At 38.5% G+C, this 24,435-nt stretch overlaps 1 protein-coding gene across 2 annotated transcripts in view; it reads left to right on the top strand.

Annotated features, from left to right (window-relative positions):
• Dtnbp1 (dystrobrevin binding protein 1) overlaps positions 1-24,435 on the top strand; it is a 113,672-nt gene that overhangs the window by 59,283 nt on the left and 29,954 nt on the right. For both annotated transcript variants that reach the window (XM_015494045.2, XM_015494044.2), the window contains exon 7: positions 3,417-3,439. In XM_015494045.2, coding sequence (XP_015349531.1) covers positions 3,417-3,439 — 23 coding nt within the window. The remainder of the gene's footprint in view (positions 1-3,416; positions 3,440-24,435) is intronic.

The raw sequence follows: 24,435 nt of genomic DNA, 5'->3' as shown, positions 1-24,435 counted from the left end.
TACTGACTGATACCAAGCTTCCACCACATGAACCCTTGGGGGACACGCTTAAACTATATCCATCTATAGCAATGGAATTTCCTATTTCCAGGAAAAACTGGTCTGGTTTAGGAACTTTATTAGTAAAGCTTCTGTTTAATTATGTAGCACTTAGCATGCGTAACTCCATTTTGGTTCGATCTGGTCTTTTGGGGCCTAGTGCAGGAGTTCAGTCCAAAATAGTGCCCTCCCATAAGTTTTGTTTAACAAGAGTGGGGAAAAAGGAATCTGTAGGAGCAGAATCCTTGAGTAGGCTAAAGGAGATGGGAATCTATGCAGCATTGCTGGACTTAGGCTTCCAGCCTTCCAGGTGATTTCAGCAGATGTCGCAAACTGATGTGTGCACTCCCCTTTGAAATCTCTTCCTGATGATCCAGACTAGAACCCTCACGTCCACCTCCTTCCTCTACTTACCTCTGTTTCATCCAGTGCCACGGCTCTTGTGTCTCCTCTGCATTCTCAAGCCCTCCCAGTTCTTTGCCATTGCTGCTTATGCTGCTCTTGTCAGGCATGAATCAGCTTTTCTGTAAATCCAGATAGTTTTCTGAGTGCTCCCTGCTTTTATTCTCTCCCTTGCCAGTACATCTATGCATCACAGCTAAAATGTTCTTGCTTTATAAAGCATGTCTTTGCCCATGTTATTCTACTAAAAATAAAAACCAAACCTCATAGACTGGCAATGAGAACCTCCACCCCACTCTATTTTTTTTCTTTCTTTCTTTTCTTTCTTTCTTTCTTTTTTTTTTTTTTGTACTAGGGATTAAACCCAAGAGTACTTTACCACTGAGCTATATTCTCAGCCCTTTTTAAATTTATTTATTTATTTATTTATTATTTTGGGTCAGGTGTCCCTAAGTTGCTTATGGCCTTGCTTAGTATCTGAAGTTGTCCTCAAACTTGGACCCACCCAAGCTCAGCTCCTGAGCCTCTGGGATTACAGGTGTGCACATCACATCTGGCTAACCCTCTGCCTTTTTATTGGAACTGTCTTTACTTTATTCAGTCTGCTGATCTGAAGTTTCGCTCAGACAAATCCTTGCTCAAATACTGCTACTACTATTCTGAAGCATTTCCTAAATGTAGCCTGCACCTTTTGGTGTCCCATGCCTTCAAATTCACTGCTGGCTGTGCCTTTCCCTCCCTTCCCTTATAACTTCCATATTTCAAAGTGCTTGTTACTGTTAAAAAAAAAAAAAATGGTGGGGTGCACCGAAATGCCAACGCTTTTAGTGCTGCTGCCTCCTTTTAATAGTTCATTTAAATTCTCATCATAGGGATTTTTGTTTATACCTGTTATCTGTACCACCATTACCTCAACCAGACTTTTTTTTTAAGGAATTGAGTACAGTAATGATTCACTCTCTCAAAGGAAGTTTCTTGGAGATTCCGCCACCAGTTGTGGAGTTGTGGGGCACAGTGCCATGTATAAAAGGATGCATAAAAGAGGTCTGGGCCAGGCTTGGCTTCTTCCCATAGCAGCTTCCTGTTGACCAGAGGTGGCAGCAGCAGGTTGAGGGGAAGCAGGCTAGCTCCCCAGGAGAGGCAGTGCCTCTATGGAGTAATTACTAATTCATGTGGTGGATTGGGTGTGTCCTTTTATGATTTTTGGTATTTGGGAGTGGGTGATAAGGAAAGACCAGTGTGTGTGAAATTACTATTCTGAGTTCTCCTTTTTTTAACTAGAAATGCCTTTTTAGAAATTTTCCTTAGAATCACATTCTAAAAGAAGCAAATCAGAAGATTGTAATCAAAGATTGTAAAGATTGTAATCAAAGAAAAAAGAATTAGAACATTGAATTGCATGTTCTTTCACCTCCCACCACCCCTGTTATCAGTGGCCTTGAAGTTGCTTCTATGAAGGCATCTTGAGGATTCTCTTGTGATGCATTTTGGCCTTCATCCCATGACTTGAGGCTGTGTTAGGTATTAGACACCTTTAACTTGTATCCAACTAAGCTTTTAAGAATGAAGTTGAGCCTGTCATGGTGACACACACCTGAAATCCCAGATACTCAGGAGGCTGAGGCAGGAGGATGGCAAGTTGAAGTCCAGCCTAGGCAACTTAGCAAGACCCTGTCTCAAAGTAAATTTTTAAAAAAGGGCGGGGGATGCTGGGGATGTAGCTCAGGGGTAGAACAGGCTGGGTTCAGTGCCTGGTACTGAAAAACCAAAGGAGAAGGTGTGGGGGGAAGGAAGTTAAGAATAAAGTTAATCATTGGCTGAAGGGGAAAATGCTGTTTTTTGAAAAGATAGGAGTGAAAATTATATTCTGTTGCATAGTTTATGAATTCTGGTGATGAAGTATTTTACAAAGTGGGCATTTTTAGAAAAAGAAGAGTGGGGTGACCATCTGATTTAAGAACATTCACTTCAACTGTTGCAGGAACAGTGTCTGCCTGGCCTTTAGGTGGGCAGCTTGCCAGTCCTGCCTGACAGCTGTTACTTGTAGCAAACTCTTTTGGAACATGAGAGGTATTGTAAACAAGAATGTTGAATTCTGATTTGAGAATTCAAAACATCTCTATGTTTCTTGTAAAACCTAGAGTGCAAATAAATGATAAATGTCTTGTACTTTGGAATAACAAGTCTTTTAAAAAATATTTATTTTTTAGTTGCAGTTGTATACAATACCTTTATTTTATTTATTTGTATGTGGTGCTGAGGATCAGAAACCAGGTCCTTGAACATGCTAGGCAAACACTCTACCACTGAGCCATAACCCCAGCCCCAGAATAATAAAGAAACTTACCTATATTAGAACTGGTAATGAGGAAAATACATAATTACAAAGTTATAAGAGAAAACCTGAAAACAACTTGCTTTGGCTTGTCACAGGATGTTTATTTTATGATCCATCATCTATTTTCCTCTGCTCTGTATTTCCTCAGGAGATGTTATATTTCAGCATCCTTAATTGACATTGACAAAAACAAACCAAAAGATTCCCGGAGGTTTGGCCCTTTTGTGACAGGAAGAGCCATGGGCTTCAATCCTTTGATGTGTGCTCTCCTTTGCTATTAATAAAGGATAATCTTAAATTAAAGACCTTAAAAGTATTTACAGGTGAAAGCAAAATTGTATTAAGTGCTTGTATAAATTGATTCTTGTATATGTAAGATGGTTCATAGCTGACATTACAATGTTCTTCATTCTTGTGTTTTAACAGTGAATTTTGGTAGAATTTTTGAGCCATTAATAGGTAATAACTGAAAATAGTTGCTTTAGGCCAATGGTATTGGTAATTTTAGTAAAGCACAATAGATGTGTGAGCATCCAGAACTGGGTATTTAAAGTACATAAATTTTTATTATACTGTTAAGAGAAATTTCCACTGGGAATACATCATTTTAAATTTGCATTTTCTTTTTTTCCTACAGGAAGGAGCTTGAAACCTTCAAAGGTAATTTTGTGTTTAATTCTTTGCTTTAAGAATAGTTGAGAATTAATTGATGTCAGATGTTCTCTCTTGATGATGATGAAAAGAACTCATTTCTTTTAAATCAAACAGTTTTCATCAAAAAGAAGTTTGCTTAATCCTGTTTTCATAGGTTTTATTTAATCACAAGTGGTCTTGATAGTGAGAGTTTCTGCTGTGACTGTTATAAACAGTATTAGGAAGACACGTTGCCAGCTTTGAGGTTGTTGAGAATCATAGTTTCAGAAGATACTGGTTTCTGTTGTGCAAAGTCTGGGTATAATGGAGAAGGGATAGTGAGGAAGACCAGACGTGTGCCCTGCAGTGGCCCCCGCAGTCGCTTAAAGAGGCTTTCAGGGCTGGGTCCTGAAATGACACTGTCTCGTGACTTTGATGAGTCTCTTTCCTTCTCAGGCTCAGCTTCTCCATCTGTACAATTAGAAACTCCGATTCTGAGATTCAGAAAGCAGCCTAGCAGTACCTTTTGATTTCAAGGAGCTTTTGAAGGAGGGATGCTGGACAATAATTCTTGGTCATTTTGACCCTTACTGGTCATAGAGAAACCCTAATGAAGCACAGAAAACTACAAACTCTCCAGCGGCTCTGGGCCCTTCCAGTTTCTGTTTTTCAATTATTCATTATCAATTAAATAATAGAAATCACTGTTCTCAGAGATGTTCATTTCAGGAACATGGAATTACTTTTAAAATCACTTCAGATTGATTTCATGCTTATTATATTTCACATAAACTAGCATTGACTTTTAGATTTGCCGAATGATTAAAGATTTTCCAGCATATCATTTATAGTTGAATTATCAATGTGTCTAATCTGTTGAGATGTTTTAGAAAAATGACTAAGCCCCAAGGTAAAAGGTATAAAGACTTATTCTATGATGGCTATTGTTGAACAGACTTGTTTTGACCCACAAAACCACTGCAGCTGTAGTAAATGATTAAGCTTGGGGCCAGTTTGTTGAAAGTAATATTAGACAATCATGTGATAAAATGTATTATCATGGTTATCATGGTGCTTATTCAATTCATGAGCCACCACTCATGGACATTATTTTAAGATTTGAAATCCTCATAAATTTCTCCTTTTCCTCTTTTTCTTTTGGTTGACTAGCATCTTCTTACATAATGTTAAGGGATAGAAAAATCAAGTTAATATTAAAAGACAGGCAGGGACACACATTATGTAAAATGTCAGTTTTACTTGCATTTCAGAGCTGAATCATTCTTTTTTTAGTATGAAGATATTCACAAAAGAGACCAGCAGTTTACAAAAGGTTAGGTAGTATTGCATGTTACTTAATAGAATAATTCAATTTAGGCTGAAATATCTTGTTTATATGCACATCCCTAATTATGTACAACATTTAACAGTGCATCAGAGCCACCCACATACTAATTTCGGCTCTCAAATTTGAGCAAACCCTAAATTAAGGATTACATCATATCTAGATTTTTAGTTTTAATGTCATTAAAAAATCATTTGCTTTTTTGCTGTGCACAAATGGTTTTGATATTCTCTTTTAACTATAGCTAGTACATGTGGTAACATGTGCCAAGTAAGAGCTGCACACTCCTAATCCCAGTTGCTTGGAGGCTGAGGCAGGAGGACCACTTGAACCCAGAAGTTCAAGACCAACCTGGGCAATGTGGCAAGACCCTGTCTAAAACAACAACAATAACAATTTCTTCTTGAGTGTTTTGCTAATATTTCAAAAGCATGAGTAAGATAATAGCCAGAAATTGTACTTCCAAAGTATTTGTAGAGGAAAAAAAAGGTTTAAAAATTCATTTAAACATATTGTTATAATTTCTTATTTTTTGAATGTTGCCTTTGTTTTTCTTCTTAGGTTTCGGATGTTACTTCCTCCATTTGCTTTCTTTGACTTTTATTTAGAAGGCCTTTTCTAAGTTGGGAAACTTTGGGGGACCAAATCACAAAACTAAAAACCCTGAAAGTTAGTAATACAGATGAGTATTATTCACCAACTTTTGGACCCACTTCTGTACTTCATTGTGGTGAATTGAGTATATTCGACCTTTCACTTCTACTTAAGGCAGATCTTTACAGTATTATTAAAATCAGTTGTTTTGTACTGCTGGTAATAGGAAAGTTTTCTCTGTTCCTCAAATATCACATTCCTTTGAACTTTGTTTAGTGACAATCACTTGAATATTAGACCATAGAAAAAGGAGAACAGGATCTTATTTTTCTTCTGCATTTTTTATTGGGACATTATAATTGTACATAATGATGGGATTTATTGTTACATATTTGTACATGCACACTCTATAACAATATAATTTGGTCAGTATCACTCCCCAGCACTTTGCTCCCTACCACTCATTGATCCCTTTCCTCTCAACTGATCTCCCTTGGATTTACATGCGATCCTGCCCCCACTTCTCTTTTTCCTAGAAGAGTAGAATCTTAAAAGTCCTAATTTTGTTTCCACTGGGGAAGGAATCCTATCATTGTAAGCATAAATGAAGAAGTTTTTCATAGCCCTAAAGACATTGGAAATTGGCCATGAGTAGACATGTCTTTCATTCAGGGATTATTAATCATTTTCCCATTGCAGTTTTTAAAATAGATTGTAATTTCATGTATAAACTTTAAAAATTTCCTTAACATTTTCAAAGTAGAAGTCTAGAAATATTATGCCACTGGAAGGTGCAGAGGTAAGGAGATCTAGGACTGGGTATTATTCTTACTCTGTACATTTGCTCTTTTTGCCTTCACATAGATACCTTGCCAAATTAACTATCATTCTCCATTTTCTCTGTATGACATACCACCTGGGACCTGCAGTGGGCTGAGTGCTTGTGCCTGGCAGGCTACTGGCCTGTACTCCCGGATACTCATCTCTACTAATTCATTTGAATGCTAACCCAGTGTGAGTGGTGTTGGCTAACAGAGTTATTCATGCTAGTTGTTATTGTAATATGCAGTTTAATTGAATATTATATAAAACAATGAAACTTCAGTGCTATGAAGAACTATAATAAAATGAAGTTGGCTGCCTTGGAAAACTTAATAGGTAAACAGTTCTTTAATTTGTTTCAAAAGGTATAGCCAAGAATTAGAAAATATTTGGGGGAAAATAATTTTAAAAATCTCAAAAGACACTGCACACAGATTGTGTGATATATCCTACATTTCTGCTCTGTTTTAACAAATACCAAAATTTCCATCCAAGTGGATGGCTTATGCAAGAATTTCCAATCTATAGACCTATGCTCAAAGAATTAGTGAATAAAACTAGGGTTATATTTTTAGTTAAAGTGTTTGTATATGTTTTTAATGGATTCCAGTATTAGCTGGTTTTTGAAAAGTTAAATGGCCGGGCTGGGCTGTAGCTCAGTGGTCAAGCACTTGCCTCGCATGTGTGAAGTACTGGGTTTGATCCTCAGCACCACATAAAAATAAATAAAGATACTATGTGTTCATCTACAACTAAATAAATATTTAAAAAATGTTAAATGGCCAAGAGGGGACCAGTTGTATCACATAAGAAGAGTCATTGTGCTCTGATACTCAGTGTAAAATTACCTGAACATGTCAGAAATGTGGCTAACAGAGTGCACACATGAAAGAGTTAGGAGGTCACCATCACAGTGAACACGATCATGAGAGCATTGGGGAGAGGCAGCGAAGGCCAGCCTATTACTGTATAATCATGTGTAAGGTTTGGCTCTGGAAAACAAAACCTTTGGATAAACAGGACCAGCAGGGTCTAAGAAATAGGACGAAGACCTAATGACAAGGAAACCCAGAGAAAAGAAAGTTTAAAAAAAGAGAAGTAGAAATCACTATTAGAAGTTTCTCAAAGAAATTGAGCAGAATGGGGAGATCCCACTGTATTTGACAGTGAATAGGTAATTGGTGATGGGAAAGGGCTGTTTGTAAAGGGAGCATCCAGATTATATTGCTGAAGGGAAAATTAAGAGATAAAGAGGATGTGAACTAACTGTTCTTTGGTGAATGGAAAGAAATGAAAATGTAATCTGAGATAGACCAGGCTCAAGGTCAAGGGAGAAGGTGAAATTGAAGATGTTAAAGGAATTGATCAAGATCTTAAAGAAGATGGAAAGAAATGGTATCCAATTAAGTCATATGGAGAGGATCCAGAGATGTTCGTTTCCCTGAGAGGGGCAAAGCTAGTTGATAAAATAGGTAAAAGTTGACTTGCAGGATTGAAGTAAATTTGGAGAGAATCCATGTAAGGAAAGATAGTTTGAATTTTCAGGTCTAGGCTCAAAACTAGAAATAAACAAACAATATGCCTTAGTTAACATAGAATTGGGAGATGAGAAGAGCATAAATGATGGCCCTCCAGGGCACAGTAGTCATGGATGCCAATAAGAGCATCATTGACATGATGGGCCATGAACAGAAGAGGCCTGACCAGACCACCAGAACACTTTCAATGTCAAGGTAGAAGAGGAATTTCAACAAGGAATTCCTGAACTTGTGGCCCAAGAAGGAATTTCAGTTTGAGGTCTTATAGTTGGAACAATTCCCAATATACAATTGATTATAATCTAGGGATAATAGAAATAAGCACATGAAGGTGGAAGTAATCAACTAGAGAGAAGCAAGGACACTTGATCTGAATGATGTGTACTCACAAGCTGCAAAGGATAATAAGGACATTCAAGAAAGAGGAAAGAGCAATTGCATAGATGCAGAGATGTTTCTTTTTATTTCAAGAATTCAAGTGAAAATTTAGTTTGCTGAAGGAACTACAAATAATTTTTCATGGCTGAAACATATGGTGTGTGGGGTGAAGTGGTGAGGGATGAAGTTGGACATGTAGGCAGAGGACAAATGATGCACAGCCTTTGGACCAGTGGTATCTATAGACAGGTGTGAGCATGCAAAACAACAGAAGTAGGGAAGAAAACTAGAATCTAGGGGTATTGTGGGGATTTGGGGGGTGGGGGTTATTTTTGTTTTTTGTGGTCCTGGGAATTGAACCCAGGGTCTCACACAAACTCGACAAGTCTTCTACCACTGAGCTACATCCCCAGCTCTTTTTATTTTGAGACAGGATCTCACTAAGTTGTTCAGGCTGGCCTCGAGCTTGAGTCTTCCTTGCTTCAACCTCCTGAGTTGCTGGAAGTAGTGATGAACCACCACCTCTGGTTCAACTAACCTCTTTTATTTTAGACCTGTTTTTTCTTTAATTTATCTTCTATCTGATCCTAGAAAACTCACCCTAATATGCCAATCTGATATTGTTACCCTGAAACCCTTTGGGTTTTCCCACTTCTTTTTCACATTTGTAACCATTACTAAGTTCCTTTGATCATGTACCCCAATGATGAGCATATTTTTTAACATGTACCCCCAGATATGCATATTCACATATCATAAATGAATTCCTATATTAATTGATTACATAGATTGTGTATATTATTAATATTATACACAAAATTGACAAAGGATGATATTTAAAAAAAAAAAAAACAACTCTCTCCTTCCTGGTTGCCACACCCTTCTCTCCACCACACTCTGCCATGATGTTCTGCCTCACCTCAAACAAGAGCAATGGAGCTAGCCAATCATGAACCAAACCTTTGAAATCCATGATCCCTGCCCCGTGTACACCTTGTCAAATTGCCTGCCAGTTACCACTGGGGAGCCTTAGTTAGGATCTCTTCTTCCTGATACTTGCCACGGACCTACCTCTCACTCTGAGGCTAAATACCCTTAACTGCCCATGCCCCACCTGACAGCAAGGGCTTCAGATCACCTTCCCCTAATATTTCCTTCTCTCAGCCAGAAGCAGCCAGAATGAGTCAATGCCCAGTTACCCTAAAAAAAATTTAAGGACCCAAGTGCTTCAGGGGAGGAATGGTAGGTAGTTAGCCCTGGGCAGGTGGGGGTGGCGGGAAGGACAATGAAGGGTGGTAACTTACAGGGAGGACATCACATGTACATCAAATAGAGTCCATAGGTCACAGGACAGGACCCTTATCAAAAGAGACATCTAAAAAATGGGAACCCATATGCCAAAACTCTCCCAGTCACAGTTCATTATAACCTCTGAAGGGAACTATCCTTTCAAGATTGTCTCACATACCCCATGTGACCAGGTCCTTATGACCCTCACAAAATATACTGAGAACCATACAAAGGGTAATTAAGGGAGTGGGGAGATGGGAAACTAAGGCAAGACCCAAGGAACCCAAAACTCTTAAAACCCCGGACTCTGAAGAGCCACACTCGTTTTCTTGGTGTGGGTCCCTGCAGTGCTATACTGTACCTTATCCTCACTTTTCTAATAAACTCCTGGTTGTTGCTAAATTAATTAATTAAATGTACAAAAGGTAAAAACCAGGGCTAGGACTGCAGGCTATTGGTACATTGCTTGCTTGGCATACACGAGGTTCTAGGTTGGACTCTACCACCATGCCAAGGGAAAACTAGAAAACAAACTAGGGAGAAGTTTATAATGGATACTCAGGGATGACTGAATTGGATCAAATATTATATAGTTGCACAAATGATGCTTTAAAAGCATTTAAAGTAATTAGGCATTTATTAATACTGAACATAAAATGCAATCTATTTAGTTAAAATTTCATAGTGTTTCTGGATCTCAGGATTATGGCTTCCCAAGTAGAATATGATTCTGTGAAACGTCAAAAGGAAAGCCATAATAATTTCAAGTGAGTCTATACAGTATATACTATGTTCTATGCTTATGTTTTGATTTCTGTGCTATTCAAAAAAAAAGGGGGGGGGGAGAGAAGGAGAAGGATTACCTTTAAAACAAGAAAGAAACAGAAGTTCTAGCCAGACATGGTTGTGTATACCTGTTATCTCAGAAATCCCAGATGCTCAGAAACTGAGGCAGAAGCGTCACTTAAACCTACCCATGACCATCCTGGGTGACAAGCAAGAACCAGTCTCATTCATAAATAAATAAGTAGATAGATAGGTAGATAAAGATTAGTTGAAAGCTATTTTAAAAAGATTTTAACGAAGGCCATGGTAGAATGGGAAGAAAGATGCCGATTTGGTAGATTGTTTCTTTTTATTGATGAACTAATATTTCATCAAATGACTATACCACATTTTGTTTATCCCTGCACCAGTTGATGGACATTTGGATTATTTCCAGGGTTAGGCTTTTGTGACTAATGCTGCTATACATATTTCTGTGCGAGATTTGTGTAGATTTGTATTTTCATTTCTTCTGAGTGTATGGATAAGAATTTCTGGACTGTATGATTTTTTAGCTTAAGAAATGGTGAAGCTCTTTTCCAGAGTGTACCATTTTGTATTCCCATCAGTGCACAATGTGTATGAGGGTTGTAGTTTCTTCTTAATCCTAACAGCNTTTTTTTTTTTTTTTTTTTTTGGTGTTAAGAATCAAACCCAGGGTCTCCTACATGCAAGGCATGTGCTCCACCACTGGCCTCCATCCCAGCTCTGTGCTTAAGACATGTTAACTGGAATAAAATGATAGGTCAGGAATTCATTATGAAATTGGAGTCTTAATGCAATGCAGTTGCAGCAGGAGTTATTCCACATTCTTGTTCATTATTTAATGTTAATCAGGAAAAAAAAACTAATGGGAATGGAGGTAGTGAAAACCTTAGTCTTTATTTTTTAAGTACTGTTAGGGGATGTATAGCAAATCATAGGTTTTCTCTCAGTCATATTAACATGGTGGTTCTAAGAGTAAAAATTTCATTATAGGTATAATTTGGTGTTAAATTTTAATATTTTAAATTATTCATCTAAGAAATTACTCCCTGAAAGTCATGAATTGTTGGTAAATATGGCAAGATTTTTAAATGTCTGCTCCTTCTCTTTTTGTCACATGTTATTATATACATGTATTTGTCTTTAAAAAGCTGGTTTGTATTTATGTAACAATGTTTAAAGAAAGTATCTGTGCTGGTTTATATTTATGTAAAAGTGTTTAAAGAAAGTATCTATGTTGTGTGGTACAGAAATATCTATATCCTGTTCTAATTTTAGTTTTGAGACAGTTTATTTTTTAGACCTAGTTGATTTATTTTAATACCCTATCATAAGATGTCATACTGTGGCATGGCCTGAAACTCTCCAAGATGATGTTTTGTATAGAAGAATTGGTACTTTGACAGCTTGCTTAGGCTAACTACATAAAAATAGAGTCTGAGATTCTGGTGGTGATGCTTAAGTGTTACTTTCCTGTGGTTTCTTAGAAAGATTATATACCACTGTTGTATGATTGATAATTATAGCAATAGAGTATTTTAGGTGTAGATCAAGACAATTTTTGTTGTATATCATATATGTTTGCTATCATGAATAAATATAGCAATTCTGTTTCATTACTTTTTTGCTGGAATATGGTATAAACTTGACAGCAAAAATTATACCTTTTACAAAGCTGAATTCCAGTACCACAAAAAGGAGAATTCTGTGAAAATTTTACCTGTCAGGCTCAAAAAGAGGTTTTAGCTACTGAATTCATGATTTACTGAGCTTTTTCACTTGGAGGTTTGTGCTGCACAGGAACCTGTGGGGTCCTACAGCTCTGGGCATTCACGTGCTGTGGGTAGCAGATGGAGTTTATACCTTCTCAGAAAACTGGTGGTTGCCATGGGTTTTATCTAGACAAGGGAGAAGTGAAGTGACCAACTGAACTGAGAAACTCGCTCCTACTTAAATATTCATCTGTCTTTCCCTGCACAGGTTTGCCCATGCTGTAAACACAGTTTGTGAAATGTGGCTGATTCCGTCATATTTGAGGAATCAGTGTTTACCCTGTGATAGGGGAAATAGCTAAGGAAACACACAAGACTGGACTATTCATTTTTCTGTTTTTCTTCAGGATTATTTGTTTATGAATTTATTGAAGAGTGCTAGAGAGAGAACCACACTAGGTACCCCAGCCCCAAGAATCATTTAAATCATTTGTATAAGACAACAAAGAAGTTAGCATAGAATACTTACTAATATTCCATTCGCTTTCAAGTCTCTAATTGCAGTTTTGAAAACTTATGAAATAAATATAGTTATAAATAAGATGGAAATGAACAGTCAAAAACAGGATATGAAGATGATTAATCAGTTCTAGTTAGGTTTAATTGGAAAGTTAAAATATTTGTATATTCAATGATTCAGTAATTTCAAGGATGTGATAAAAAATAATATTTGGGCTGGAGATACAGTTCAGTGGTTCTCTGAGTTCCGTCCCTAGCACCAGCAAAAAGCAACATGGGAATATATCAGCTTAGAATCAAAATTTGTTCTTTCTTTCATTTAGTAAAATTTATGTGGGGTTGGGGAGGTGGCTCGGTGGTTAAGAATGATACCAAATCCTGATACCAAAAAGAAAGGGGGGAAAAAAAGAAGCTGGGGGTGGTGGCTCACACCTATAATCCCATTGGCTCAGGAGGCTGAGGCAGGAGGATTGCAAGTTAAAAGCCAGCCCCAGCAATTTAGCGAGGCTCTAAGCAACTTAGCAAGATCCTGTCTTAAAATAAAATATAAAATGGTCTGGGATGTAGCTCAGTAGTTAAGCGCACCCCGAGGTTAAATACCTTGTACCACAAAAAAAAAAAAAATTAATGTGACATAGAATATCAGAACTACTATTAGAGGTATGTGAGTATATACTGTTATTTTTATTAAATTCATAATACATTAGGAGCTGAGAGTACATACTATTGGTAGAGTATGTACTTAGCATACAAGATGCTACAGGTTCAATCCCCAGCACCAAAATAAAATTATAATAGAGAAAAGAAGGAAAACTATTACTTATCATTTAAAATTTACTACCTATATAGCTGGGCACAGTGGTGCATGGCTGTGATTCTCAGCTAGTCTGGAAGCTGAGGCAGGAGGATCCCAAGTTGAAGGCCAGCCAGGATAACTTAGCAAGACACTGACCCAATTAGAAGGGGCCAGGATGGAGCTCAGTGTTAGAACACTTGCCAGGCATGTGTGAGACTCTGAATTCAGACCCTAGTACCTGCCCCCCAAATGTTAATAACTAGTAGCTTATTGGGATTTCATCTTTTACTGCATTTAAAAAAAAAAAAAAAAACATTTTTCCCTTAGTTGTTGATAGATCTTTATCTTATTTATTTATTTGTGGTGCTGAGAATCAAACCCAGTGCCTCACACATGCAGGGAAAGTGTGCTACCGCTGAGCCCCAGCCCCTTTTACTCCATTTTAACTACTTATTTGTCTCCACACATTCCTCTTCTCTTATTAGACTAGCTACTTTAAAGATATGAACAAAAACCCAATGGTTTTTTTTTTTTTTTTAAGGCTGATTTATGTGCCATAACTTCTAAAGTATTCTTCTACACTTGGGATCTAGAATGAGACTTAACAAAGGACTGCAAGAAAGTCTTTCAAGGCCTCCAGGGCCACCCCCTACTCTGTGCCCGAGTATGACATGAAATATTTGACTATTCCTCAAATAGTCTTCTCTAGTTCAGATAGGGATTTTTGAGTGACAATTTAAAAAGAATCTCAGACTGTGTCCATTTTTTCTGTTCTAGCATCATATCTTAGAAAAATTGTTAAATCCTGGACTCAAGCCTATCATGCTATGTGAACTCGATCTCTGAGCATATCTGAAGGGTATCCATCTGCAGTTTATTTTTTAAAATGATTTTTAAAGCAGTGCATCCCAATTTTAGAAAATTAAGAAAATATAGAGTTCCCAAGAAAAAATCAAATTACTAGTCAGAAATAATTTCAAACTTTTTGAAGTTTATGTACATGCATAATACACATGTATGAATATATCATACAAAGTTGTAATAGAATATAAAGGATTTTGTTCCTTGTTTTGTAACATTATGAAAGGAGTACCATCCTACATCAATAAATTTTTGAAAAATATTAGTTCCCCATAATTGGAAATTTTAGATAGGTGCTGGTTTATGCTAATTATGATTTGTACTGTAATAAGCATCTCTGCCTACACATCTTCTTATGGTCACAGTATTCAAGGGGCTAGAGGTATGTTGTACAGTCTCCTTGTGTGTTGACCAACCTTTTAGAAACATGCAAGTTCACACTTTTCAGTAGTAATGCATTGCATATAACTATTTTGTGTACCCTCATCTGAGAATTTACTTCTTGGCCTTACTAAAACAATAAAATTTGATTATTGTTTGGGTTTGGTGGTGAGGTGAGAGGTGATTTAATAATCTTCCGTTGTTGTAAACTACTTATGCTCCCGGCCACTTTCAGTTGTGGATTTAGGTACTTGCAGATCTGAATGAAGTTGTTGCCTAGGAAAGCTGTTGGCATATTTATTGGGAATGTCTTTCTTCAGCTAGTTATTTGGCTTTTTTCTCCTTCCTTTCTTCTTTCTTTCTTTTTTTTTTTTTTTTTTTGGGCTTTTTTATACACATAAAAATCTAGTATTTTTGTTTTTGGATGAATATCTTAAAAATTGCTTTTATGTATAGAAATTTTTTTCCAATATTAAGAGATAAATATTAGCTTATGATTTCTAACAGTCTTTATTCTAGTTAATTTCTACTTGTTACTTAATTCTAGTTAACCTAGAATTTACTTTGTTGTATAGCATGAAATGAATACTCAGCCTTTTTGCTCTCTAGGGTAATTAATTTTTCTAGTACTATGGAATAACCTGTGCCATTGTCTTGTTATGTTGTTGACACAGTCTGATAATTTAAAGTCAGACCTGCTTGCATGGGGCCTGCACCTGAACAGCAGAATGTAGCCAGAGAGAGACAGCCCTTCCTAAGGCCCTCTCTTAAGGTCGTCCTCACCTCACCAGAGCTGGCTACCCTACACGTTTCCTTGCCCGCCCTTTTCTCAAACTCCCCTCCCTGCTCCTCAGTCCTCATTGATTTCCTCTGATTTCACTGAGCACAAAGTGCTGTCTCCAAAAGCAGGAGGCAGAGGCATCAGGAAGCTTACCAAAGAGAATAGAGCTGCCAAAAGTTTTTCCTGTCCTGAAAACTTTAAGGATGTATCATTTTCTGGGTTTATTTTGAACCAGCCATTTTTTGAGAAGTGTTTTTCTCACCACCCGACATAATAACTTCAAAAGGAAATATATGGCCACCTGAAAGCTATTTTACACCAGGTCCAGCAACCTTAGTAGCACTTTCTCCTTCTTGGCCCTGGAAGGAGGGTACTTTTTTGTGTGACATTTTTGCTTGCTAGTTCTATTTGTGTCTTTGTGAGATCAAATACTAAAATGCCAGCTGTAATTGGAAATAGTCCTGTAGAACTAAAGAGATGTTCTATAGTCACTTGCCTTACAGGGATTTGGGAGAATAGTGGCAGCATCTCAGGGGATGAATGAGTTATTTGGTTTTCTTTTTTACTCATGAGTTATTATACCAGGGCAGTTTCCTGCTCAGGAGGTCATGAGCCACCTGAGAAAAGTAAGTCTGAAATAGTTAGTGAAGAATTAAGAAACAAAGCCAGAAATTAGGGTCAAAGAGGTGGAATGCCTGATAATTTCTCCAGTCCACATAGGAGCTGGAACAGAACACCTAAAAAATGGCTCCGATTCTTTACTTAAGGGAAAGTACATCAAAGCAGGGATAGGGTTTTAGTGGGTGAAGTCTTGCTTCATGGCAGTCAACAGGTTGATTTGTATCTTGGCAAGCTAGACCCATCTCTGAAAGGCTGGGTGGCTATGTAGCTCCAGCAGGTCACCCCAACTCCAGTGCAGTGCTGAACCTCACAGAGCAAGGTAGGATATCACATGTATTGGAAAGTCTCAAACCTGCAGGAGTGCCCCTGGAAGTTCCCAGATACCAGACTTTCCTACCCAGTGGCAGCCACGCCGATTTGTTTCATGCACAGTTCACAGATGGCACCTGGCAATGAGTTTCTCTGATCACTCTTCTTAGATTGCTTTGTCTCAGCACCAATAATTACTTTCAGAGGATTTTGTATCATTGTACTGTAAAGAACAGATGTTTTATCTTCTCAGACTTGTGAGAAGCAGGTTTATATTACTGTATATTTTTTAAAAAAAAAAATTCACACTGGAATAAAAGTAAAAAAGGGGGGGCGCGCTTCACTGACTTCACAATACCATATATCTTTGCATGGCTTATTTGGATTGTATAGGTAGGATGAAGAGAAAACATGACTGTTTTCTGGAATAAGACATCTGGAGCAGCATGATGAGGGTATATGCTTTGTATTCAGAACATATAGAAGAAGAAAATTATGTTTATGTATGTAAAAACAAATTCCTTTCAATTCTCTAGTCAAACCTGTGATCTCATGATGGAAAGCATTCATTGTGCAATCAGAATCCTCTCTCTCTAATTTTAGGGTTGTATTAATTTTAGTGTTGTTAGGAAACTTGTGACACTCCATTTTAATTGAGAGAAATATTAGAGACTTTTACAACTGGCCAATAAGTAAACTTTTTTCCTTGTCTGAGTAATTCTGAAAAGAATTACTCTTCTTTTGCATGGTCAGACACGTCTTCACCCACCTCCTCCTCCTCCACAGAATTTTTGGGGAATTGGGTTGGAACAGCTTGCTGAGGGCAGCGTTCTGAGTCCTGAAGGAGATTTGTTTCTGTGTGCATTGGAGAGCGTGACTGTAGATTCACACTGATAACTTTTGGTGACAACAGTATGTTCATGCTAGACTGAAATCAGTGTATACAAGACATCCAGAGTTCTGTGGATGATATATTGAGTCTTCATCTTTATGTCTCAGAACTTCCTCAAAGACACCAGAGTCCTAGACCAGAGGTCCAACCCTGGGATTTCCAACAAATTGGGTCTGTCTACTCATCTCAAAAAAGAAAAGTTATAATGAGAAGCAGGAAGGAACTTTACATCCATAGAGTCATCCAGGGAAGACAGCCCTTCCAGCACTGTCTTCAGGGTACTGACTTGAGCTCCCAGGTTATATAGACAAGAGGACCAGAAGCATGCATAGTCGAGCACTTGGTCAGACTGCAGGTCAGCTGATGGTTACCTCAGGCTTAGTCAGGCGGGGCCTTGTCAGAGGCACTGAGGAAGCTGCTGTTGCCTACTGTTAGCTCATCACAAGATGTCTCACCTGTTCCTGTAATCCAGGATGACTGACTTGGAGCAAAGAAGGCACATGTGCAAAACAGAAGCAGAGACACCGAGGTTTTTTACATTTGCAGGCCCAGTGAAGAGTCAGTGTTTTGCAAAAACAGCTATTATTTGAATATATCATTATGTGAATGTGTCATCCATATAATTTTGGATGCCAGTATTTTTAGAAAAAGCAGCCTCCAAGTCCTTGTTATAGGAGCTTGTTATCAGACACTCTGAAGGTCTGATAATTGTGTCTGGTGAAATAAACTGACAGTGAACAGATGAAGAGGAGAAGAGGTATACAGAGTTATTATGTGCACAAGGATATCACAAATGTGAATACCCAATAATCCAGTGATATTTAGTAGCTTCTTTACTCTTCACAGGGGGAGGGAAGTGGGGCTGTGGAAGAGTGAAGAACAGGCAATGGCCTGGGACAGAGTTCTCCTGGGCTGTGAGTGTGGTGTCAAGCCAGTCTTTTTTCTTGAGGGTTTGTCTTCCCTGTTTGAGATGATGATAGGGAGGGACCATGTATTCCTTCTGAAGGAACATTCCTCATCCAGATAAGGGAACTTCAGAGAAGGCCCTTCCTGTGCTTCGTGAGAGGGCAGGGCAGGAGAAGGTCAGGGAGATCTTGGTTCTAAGGCTGCTCCTTCATTTAAAAGCATGCAGCCCCAAAGACAGCTACCTCCTAAGATTGAATTTCCTTCTCTCTGCCATTCCCCCTACTGAGCCTCAGTTACTTTCTTTTCTGTCACGGAGAGCCAGCTTTACCCAGATGAATCCTTTGTGTTCTGAAATCCAGTGATTCATTTAGTAGAAACCTGTGTGCATTGTTTGCCTTCTACTCTCCCAACCATAGGTAGAGAAATAAGGGAGTGCTGCTGGTGTCTGCCTCTGCAGCAGCATCGTCACACCTGGCACAAAGCTGCAGTCAGTACTGGTGCCGATAGGGAGTGCACAAGTCATCCGTTTATGTAATATGTCTGTGTTCCTTCCTTGTGGTGTCACTGGAAGAGGTCTGTGGAGTTCCTGGAGAGGACGAATGGGGTTCTTGACAAACATTGCAGAGGTGAACTTTAGGACATATCAGTTAGAGGCAAAGATGGAGATTTACTTAAGAAAGCAGAGACACATTTCAGGTAGAATGTGGACCCTCTCGAGGATGAGAAGCCATGAGCCGGGGTCTTGGTGGTAATAGTTGGAGCTAGCGCTGGAGTGGGGTCAGGCAGAGCTTCCTGCAGGTTTTCTAACCTTGCACAGTGCTCTCCTGTCACACTGTTTTTTTTGCAGGCAAGGCCATGGGCCAGGGGCATGCACTGGGCTGCTCATGAGTTGCTTATTTTGTATTCCAAGGGTTGGTGAGCATTTCCTGCTTTCCAGTGGTTTATGGGTGCTTTTCTTTTTGAGATTCAGTATATCTTTCCTTACCCCCAAATTCCCCTTTCAATAGCTTTTTGTTTATCTTGATGCATAGAATCCATTCAGATTTGTGTGTCTATTCAGATTCCAGAGACTTGGGAATCTCCAGAGACAAGACACTTTTTGATACCTTTGAAATACTTAATCATCTGGGTTTATTGTCTTAATGTTAAAGAATTTTAACAATAGGTATAAAAACTCCCCTTTGTTTTTTCAAGTAGTGTTGAGAAAATGTGAGCTGCCACTTGAAGAAGAAGAAAATGTAGAATGACTGTATGTTTTATCATTTGGAATGTTCCAGGTGCCTCTTGCCAGACATGGTAATCCCAGAGACTCAGGAAGCTGAGGCAGAAAAATCACAAGTTTGAGGCCAGACTCAGCAACTTAGCAAGACCCATAAGTAACTTAGTGAGACCCTGTCTCAAAAAATTTACAAAGCACTGGGGATGCGTCTCAGTGGTTAAGTGCCCTTGACTGAGTTCAATCCCCAAAACCAAAAACAAAGAATGTTTTCAGCGACTCCTTACAGTAGTTTATATAAGCTTATTAGTGACAGCTAGCCCCAGGAATGATAATGACTTTGCTAAATCACTTTCTTAAGTTTAAAATGGCCTTTTTTTTTTTTTAGTTTTCTCCTAGTATTTATTATTTATCACATATTTCTATATGGTGATATTACCAAAAGCTCAGTCCTTGTCCCTGATGCCAATCCAATAATGATAACATGGTTTTGAGAAAAAGGAAAAAAGCAGTTTTATTGCTTTACTAGCAAAGGAGAAATATAGGGACTCTCTTATCCCAGAGGCAGTGATTCTGCCCATCAGGGGGAACAGGATTTTTTGTTTATTCTAAGAGTTGAATCAAAGGCTACATTCCACTTGTAATTCAGTTGTTAACTTGGGAGATAGTCATTTCTGGGATCTTCTGGTGCCATCCCCAAGACTGAATTGCTTGTTCCTGTGGTGGGTGTGTGCTCAACACAGACAACTCTGCCTAGGATGGGGAAGAAAGGTAACCCTCTTTCCCCTGAGATTAGAAAGGAGGAGAAATTAGGAAAAGGGAGAGAGGAAGAGAAAGAACCATGTCTGTTTTTAAAATAAGTTGCAGTGGCAGCGCAGCAAGGGCTATATTCAAAGCACTAAGGGGACCACTGCTACAGTGAAAAAGGTGGAAAAGAACTGTCCATTTGGTAGTGAGTTAATGTTGATATTATAATTTTCCTAATTTTGATACTGGTGACCAGACTACAGAATACTGGGGAAAACAGTATAAGTGAAAACAGTACTTTTTTTGGCTAACTTGGCTCCTCTTTAGAGGGTATACAAACAAGGCTTGGTCCTTAATCTACATAGTTGAGGCCAACTCGGGTACATGTGTGTAACAGGTGAAGAAGAGTATGGAAAACTGGGCCCGATGGCCCCTGCCTGTGATTTCTGCAACCCACAGGGCTGAGGCTAAGGCAGGAGGATTGCAAGTTGGAGGCCAGCCTCAGCAAATTAGGGACACCCTGGGGTGGGGGCACCTAGGGATATAGCTCAGTAATAGAGTTCCCCTGGATTTAATCCCTAGTACCAAAAAAAAAAAAAAAAAATAGCATGGAATCTGGTGATAGACCCAGCCTGATTCCCTCTTCAAATTGGGAGCCATCTCCCACAAAGTCATGAAAAGCTAATTTTGGCTTTACTATAAATTACTGCAAATTCTGAACTTGCTTGGAATGCCTGCCCATGCCTTGAACTCACCCATGCCTCTCTCTCTCTCTCTGAGGCTCTAATGACCTTCATAAATTCTGATGTTGGGGCCAGCAAAAATGTAAACTAGCCTTTGTGTTATGCTCTCAGAGTTTTGTTATCTGTAACCACCTGCCCCCCCAGACCTTTGTGTAACCTTCTGGGCTATGAAGCTGGGCTGCAAGAAAGCTGCAGTGCTGTCTTGTTCCCACAGTTTTTGTTGGGAGAGGCAGCCCGGCAGGTTGAAATAATAAGCTTGCTTTAATTTGATTTTAATTGGAGTCAGTGGTCTTTTCTTGCGTTCTGGTCTAACAATTTGGAGGCCCCAGCGAGATGTACCTGCCAGACCATACCACAAGATCAGACTGCTAGAAATTCTAAAGCTGGACCTTCGCTCCAGGGCTCTGGGCTGGAGAGCCACTCTAGGGGGTGCGCACCTTGAGATGTTCCAAAGCCTCAGAGTGAGCCTTCGGTCCTCAGAATACTGCAGTGAACTGCCACCTTAAAACTATTAGCAAGCATCTGGTGGAGGAGGCCTCTATGGGTAAGTGGCGCCTTTATAACATCTGGTATTCGGTTAAAGGAGATCTCTTCTGAAGACAGAGAGGTGGCCTGGCGAGGCTCACATATACTCCTGTCCAGGAAAGTAACGAGATATCGAGATATCTTTCTGTCCTCTGTACTGTTCTGTAGGGAATTCCTCTGAAAGGGTAGAGAAATGCCGACGGGCACATATGCGCTCCTACCTTGGAGCTTTAGCGAACTGATGGATCTATAGAAAGGACTCAGCAGCAGTACCTGATATTTATGAAGAAGTGATGAGGTAAGAGCTACTGCTACTGTAGAGACAAGGCACAAGGGTTAAGTGACTTGTTTTCCTTTATTTGGTTTCTCCATCTCATAAGATGTAAAGACACAGGAAGAACAGAAAAAAATCAAGTCTAATTCTCCACCCCCAGATTACAGACCCTGGTTTCCTGTATATAATGAACATGGAGGGGACAGTCTGCTACAACCATTGAAAAATTGAAAAAAGGGCTTTAACAGTTAAGCACACAGGCTGGGTTTGGATGGGCTTCCTCATTTACAGCTGTATGTTTTTTGGCAAGTAATAGTCTCTGAGTCTATTTATTCTTCTGTAAAACAGAAATAGTAGTAGTACCTACCATGGGGAAATTTTCCTCTGGAAAAAGGAAAAGAAAGGTAGTGGTGTATCATAAAAATTAAAAGATCAGTAGAGTAGAGGAAAGGGGCCAGAGGAGGGGGGGAGGAAAGGGGGAAATATTAGGGAATGATATTGACCAAATTATATTGTTACATTGTATACATGAATATGTAACAATGAATCCCACCATTGTATATAATGCACTAATAAAAAATTTAAAATAAGGACTTTCCCTCTGAAAGTTTGGTAATTCAGTCTGCTGAAACAGACAATAGGTTAGCAGGGAAAGGCAATAAACACATTAATGTGCACACAAAATATGAGACTCAAAAAAAAGAGCTCCAGGCTTACGTAACCTCTTCACAGGGGAGAGGTGTGAAGGATGTAGACCATTCCAGATGGGTAGTAAACTATTAGGGAAAATGAATGAACCAAGAACTGACAGTGTCTTGGGGCAGAGTTTGTTTAGGCTTACTTTCAGCGTCTCCCTCTGATATTCATTTACTCTTCCTTGGTTAATGAAATTTCAGTAAGAGGAGCATGGGCCACTGTGCTCCTCCTGAGTGGATCTGATTGTTAGACAATGAAGGAATTCCTTTTGGGGAACTTTTTCCTGCTTCCAGTGCTCTCAGTCTGAGTCCAAGGGACATATTCTAGATCATCATTTTGAGTCCCAGCACTACCTCCCATGACTTTTGAGAATAAATTTAAAATAACAGTGCCAGCTATATAATAAATGAGAACACATTTGAAGATCTTTGTAATTATGAATTCATGCTGCTAATTATGCACTCTTATTGATGGGAACCCTAACTCCATTTTTTTGATTAGCTATGGGTTTTTTTTCTTCAATGGAAACTACAATAAAGCTCTATAAGTAAAAGTAATTGTTCATGTGCAAATATTAATTGGCTAGTTTTATCATAAATACTTTTAGAACTCGAAACATGCTTTCAGAAGCAGTTTATTAACAGATGTGTATATAAATAAGATTAGGATAATTTGGAGGAAAATGTCTTGAAATTACATATGAAAAATCTCAAAGTAATCAGAGTTTTAATGTGAACTACTCATTTTGAGAAATTTATTCTCTCATTCTTCAAATGTTTATTTTGTGGCTTCTGCATCTCACACAGGATTTAAAGAAAGATGCATAAGACCAACCCTCTACACCCCAAGGAGTTTACACTGCAGCCAGGAGACAGTCATAAACTGCAGTACTGAGAGCTCGCTCTGGGGCTCCTGTGGACTGCTACAGGGTTGTTGTAGAGGCCTCCCAGAGGTGGCCCCTAAATGAAGGTCACTGGGCATCCTTGCTGTCACATGTCACCATCCTCCAAAATTCTGTGTATCTGACTTGCGAATATACAGGTATCTTGGAAAAAAAAAAAAAAAATCTCACATGGCCTTTGGAACCCAGAGCAATGGTTTTAATGAAACTAAGAGAAAAGGAGGGTGAATTCTTCCTGGATCAGTGATTCACAGTCTCAAAAGAGGTTAACATGATGGTTAATGTGACAGGTAATATGTTTCTTCAGTCTTTTAATTTAGAATGACAGTTCTTAGAATAAATTTTAACTGTGAGTAGCTGAAATCTTACATTGATCAAGTAGGCCATTAAAAGGATAATGCTCTGTCCCCTTTTTGTTACAGAAGTTTTCAAATTGTAAAAATATCGCTGAAGTTGTATTATGGACCTCTTTGTGCCCATCACCCCTGTGTTCCACAGCCAGCACATGGCCAGTCTAGTGGCCTCTGTGCCCCTGTCTGTGCCCTCTCTCGCTCAATGTTTTAAAGCACATTTCATATCATAGCATTTCCTCTAGGAAGTGAGATCATTTATAACATAACCATAGTACTGTTGCTATTCCTAAAATGATGTAACAATAATTATTATAATTCCTTAATACCATTAGGATAGGAAGATATTGTAAAGTTAAGTTTGTCAGATTAATGATTGAAAGAAATGTTAAACTGTGTATTTCTGTAAAGCCTAGTTTACTAATTTCTAATTTATTAGGAGTGTGGTTTTGAATTACTCTTTATGTTACATAGTATTCAGTTAAACTGCCTTAGTTGACATTCATATATTATTATTTATTACAAACTTTCATCCCCTTTAAGTGAAAATTTACAAAAAGCTCTATGATTGGCTTGTTTTTAAGCACTCCCAGAAGGAGCAGAATGATAACTTTAGAAGGCTAAGTGTTTGTTCTGTCAACAGAATTGTTAAGTCTCATGCATCCGCTGGAAGAGGAAGGAATTTCGCTTTTCATTCGATAGTGAGCTTCCTGGCTGGGAAGGTGGAGATTTTGTACTGGTTCAGAAAGGAAGAGGGGAAGGTACAAAAGTATTGTTCCCATACCAGCTGACAAAATAGCACACTCCTTTGCAGGTTCCTCTTTGTTATATTCCTTTTGTTCTCTTGGGCAGCAAAGTTAGGCTAATGAGTAGAACTGTATTTCTGGTATAATTTTTTTCAAAAGTAGATTATATGTGTCACACAAAAATTCTAGTAGTGTCCCATCTGCTATTTCAAGTTACTTTAACTTATCACACCATATTTGTCCTTGCATAATATAAAAGCAGTACAGAAC

This window comes from Marmota marmota, unplaced genomic scaffold, assembly GCF_001458135.2.
Source record: "Marmota marmota marmota unplaced genomic scaffold, marMar, whole genome shotgun sequence".
NCBI classification, from domain to species: domain Eukaryota; kingdom Metazoa; phylum Chordata; class Mammalia; order Rodentia; family Sciuridae; genus Marmota; species Marmota marmota.
Note: the sequence above shows the minus strand (reverse complement) of the source record. Positions and strands in the feature narration are given on the sequence as shown.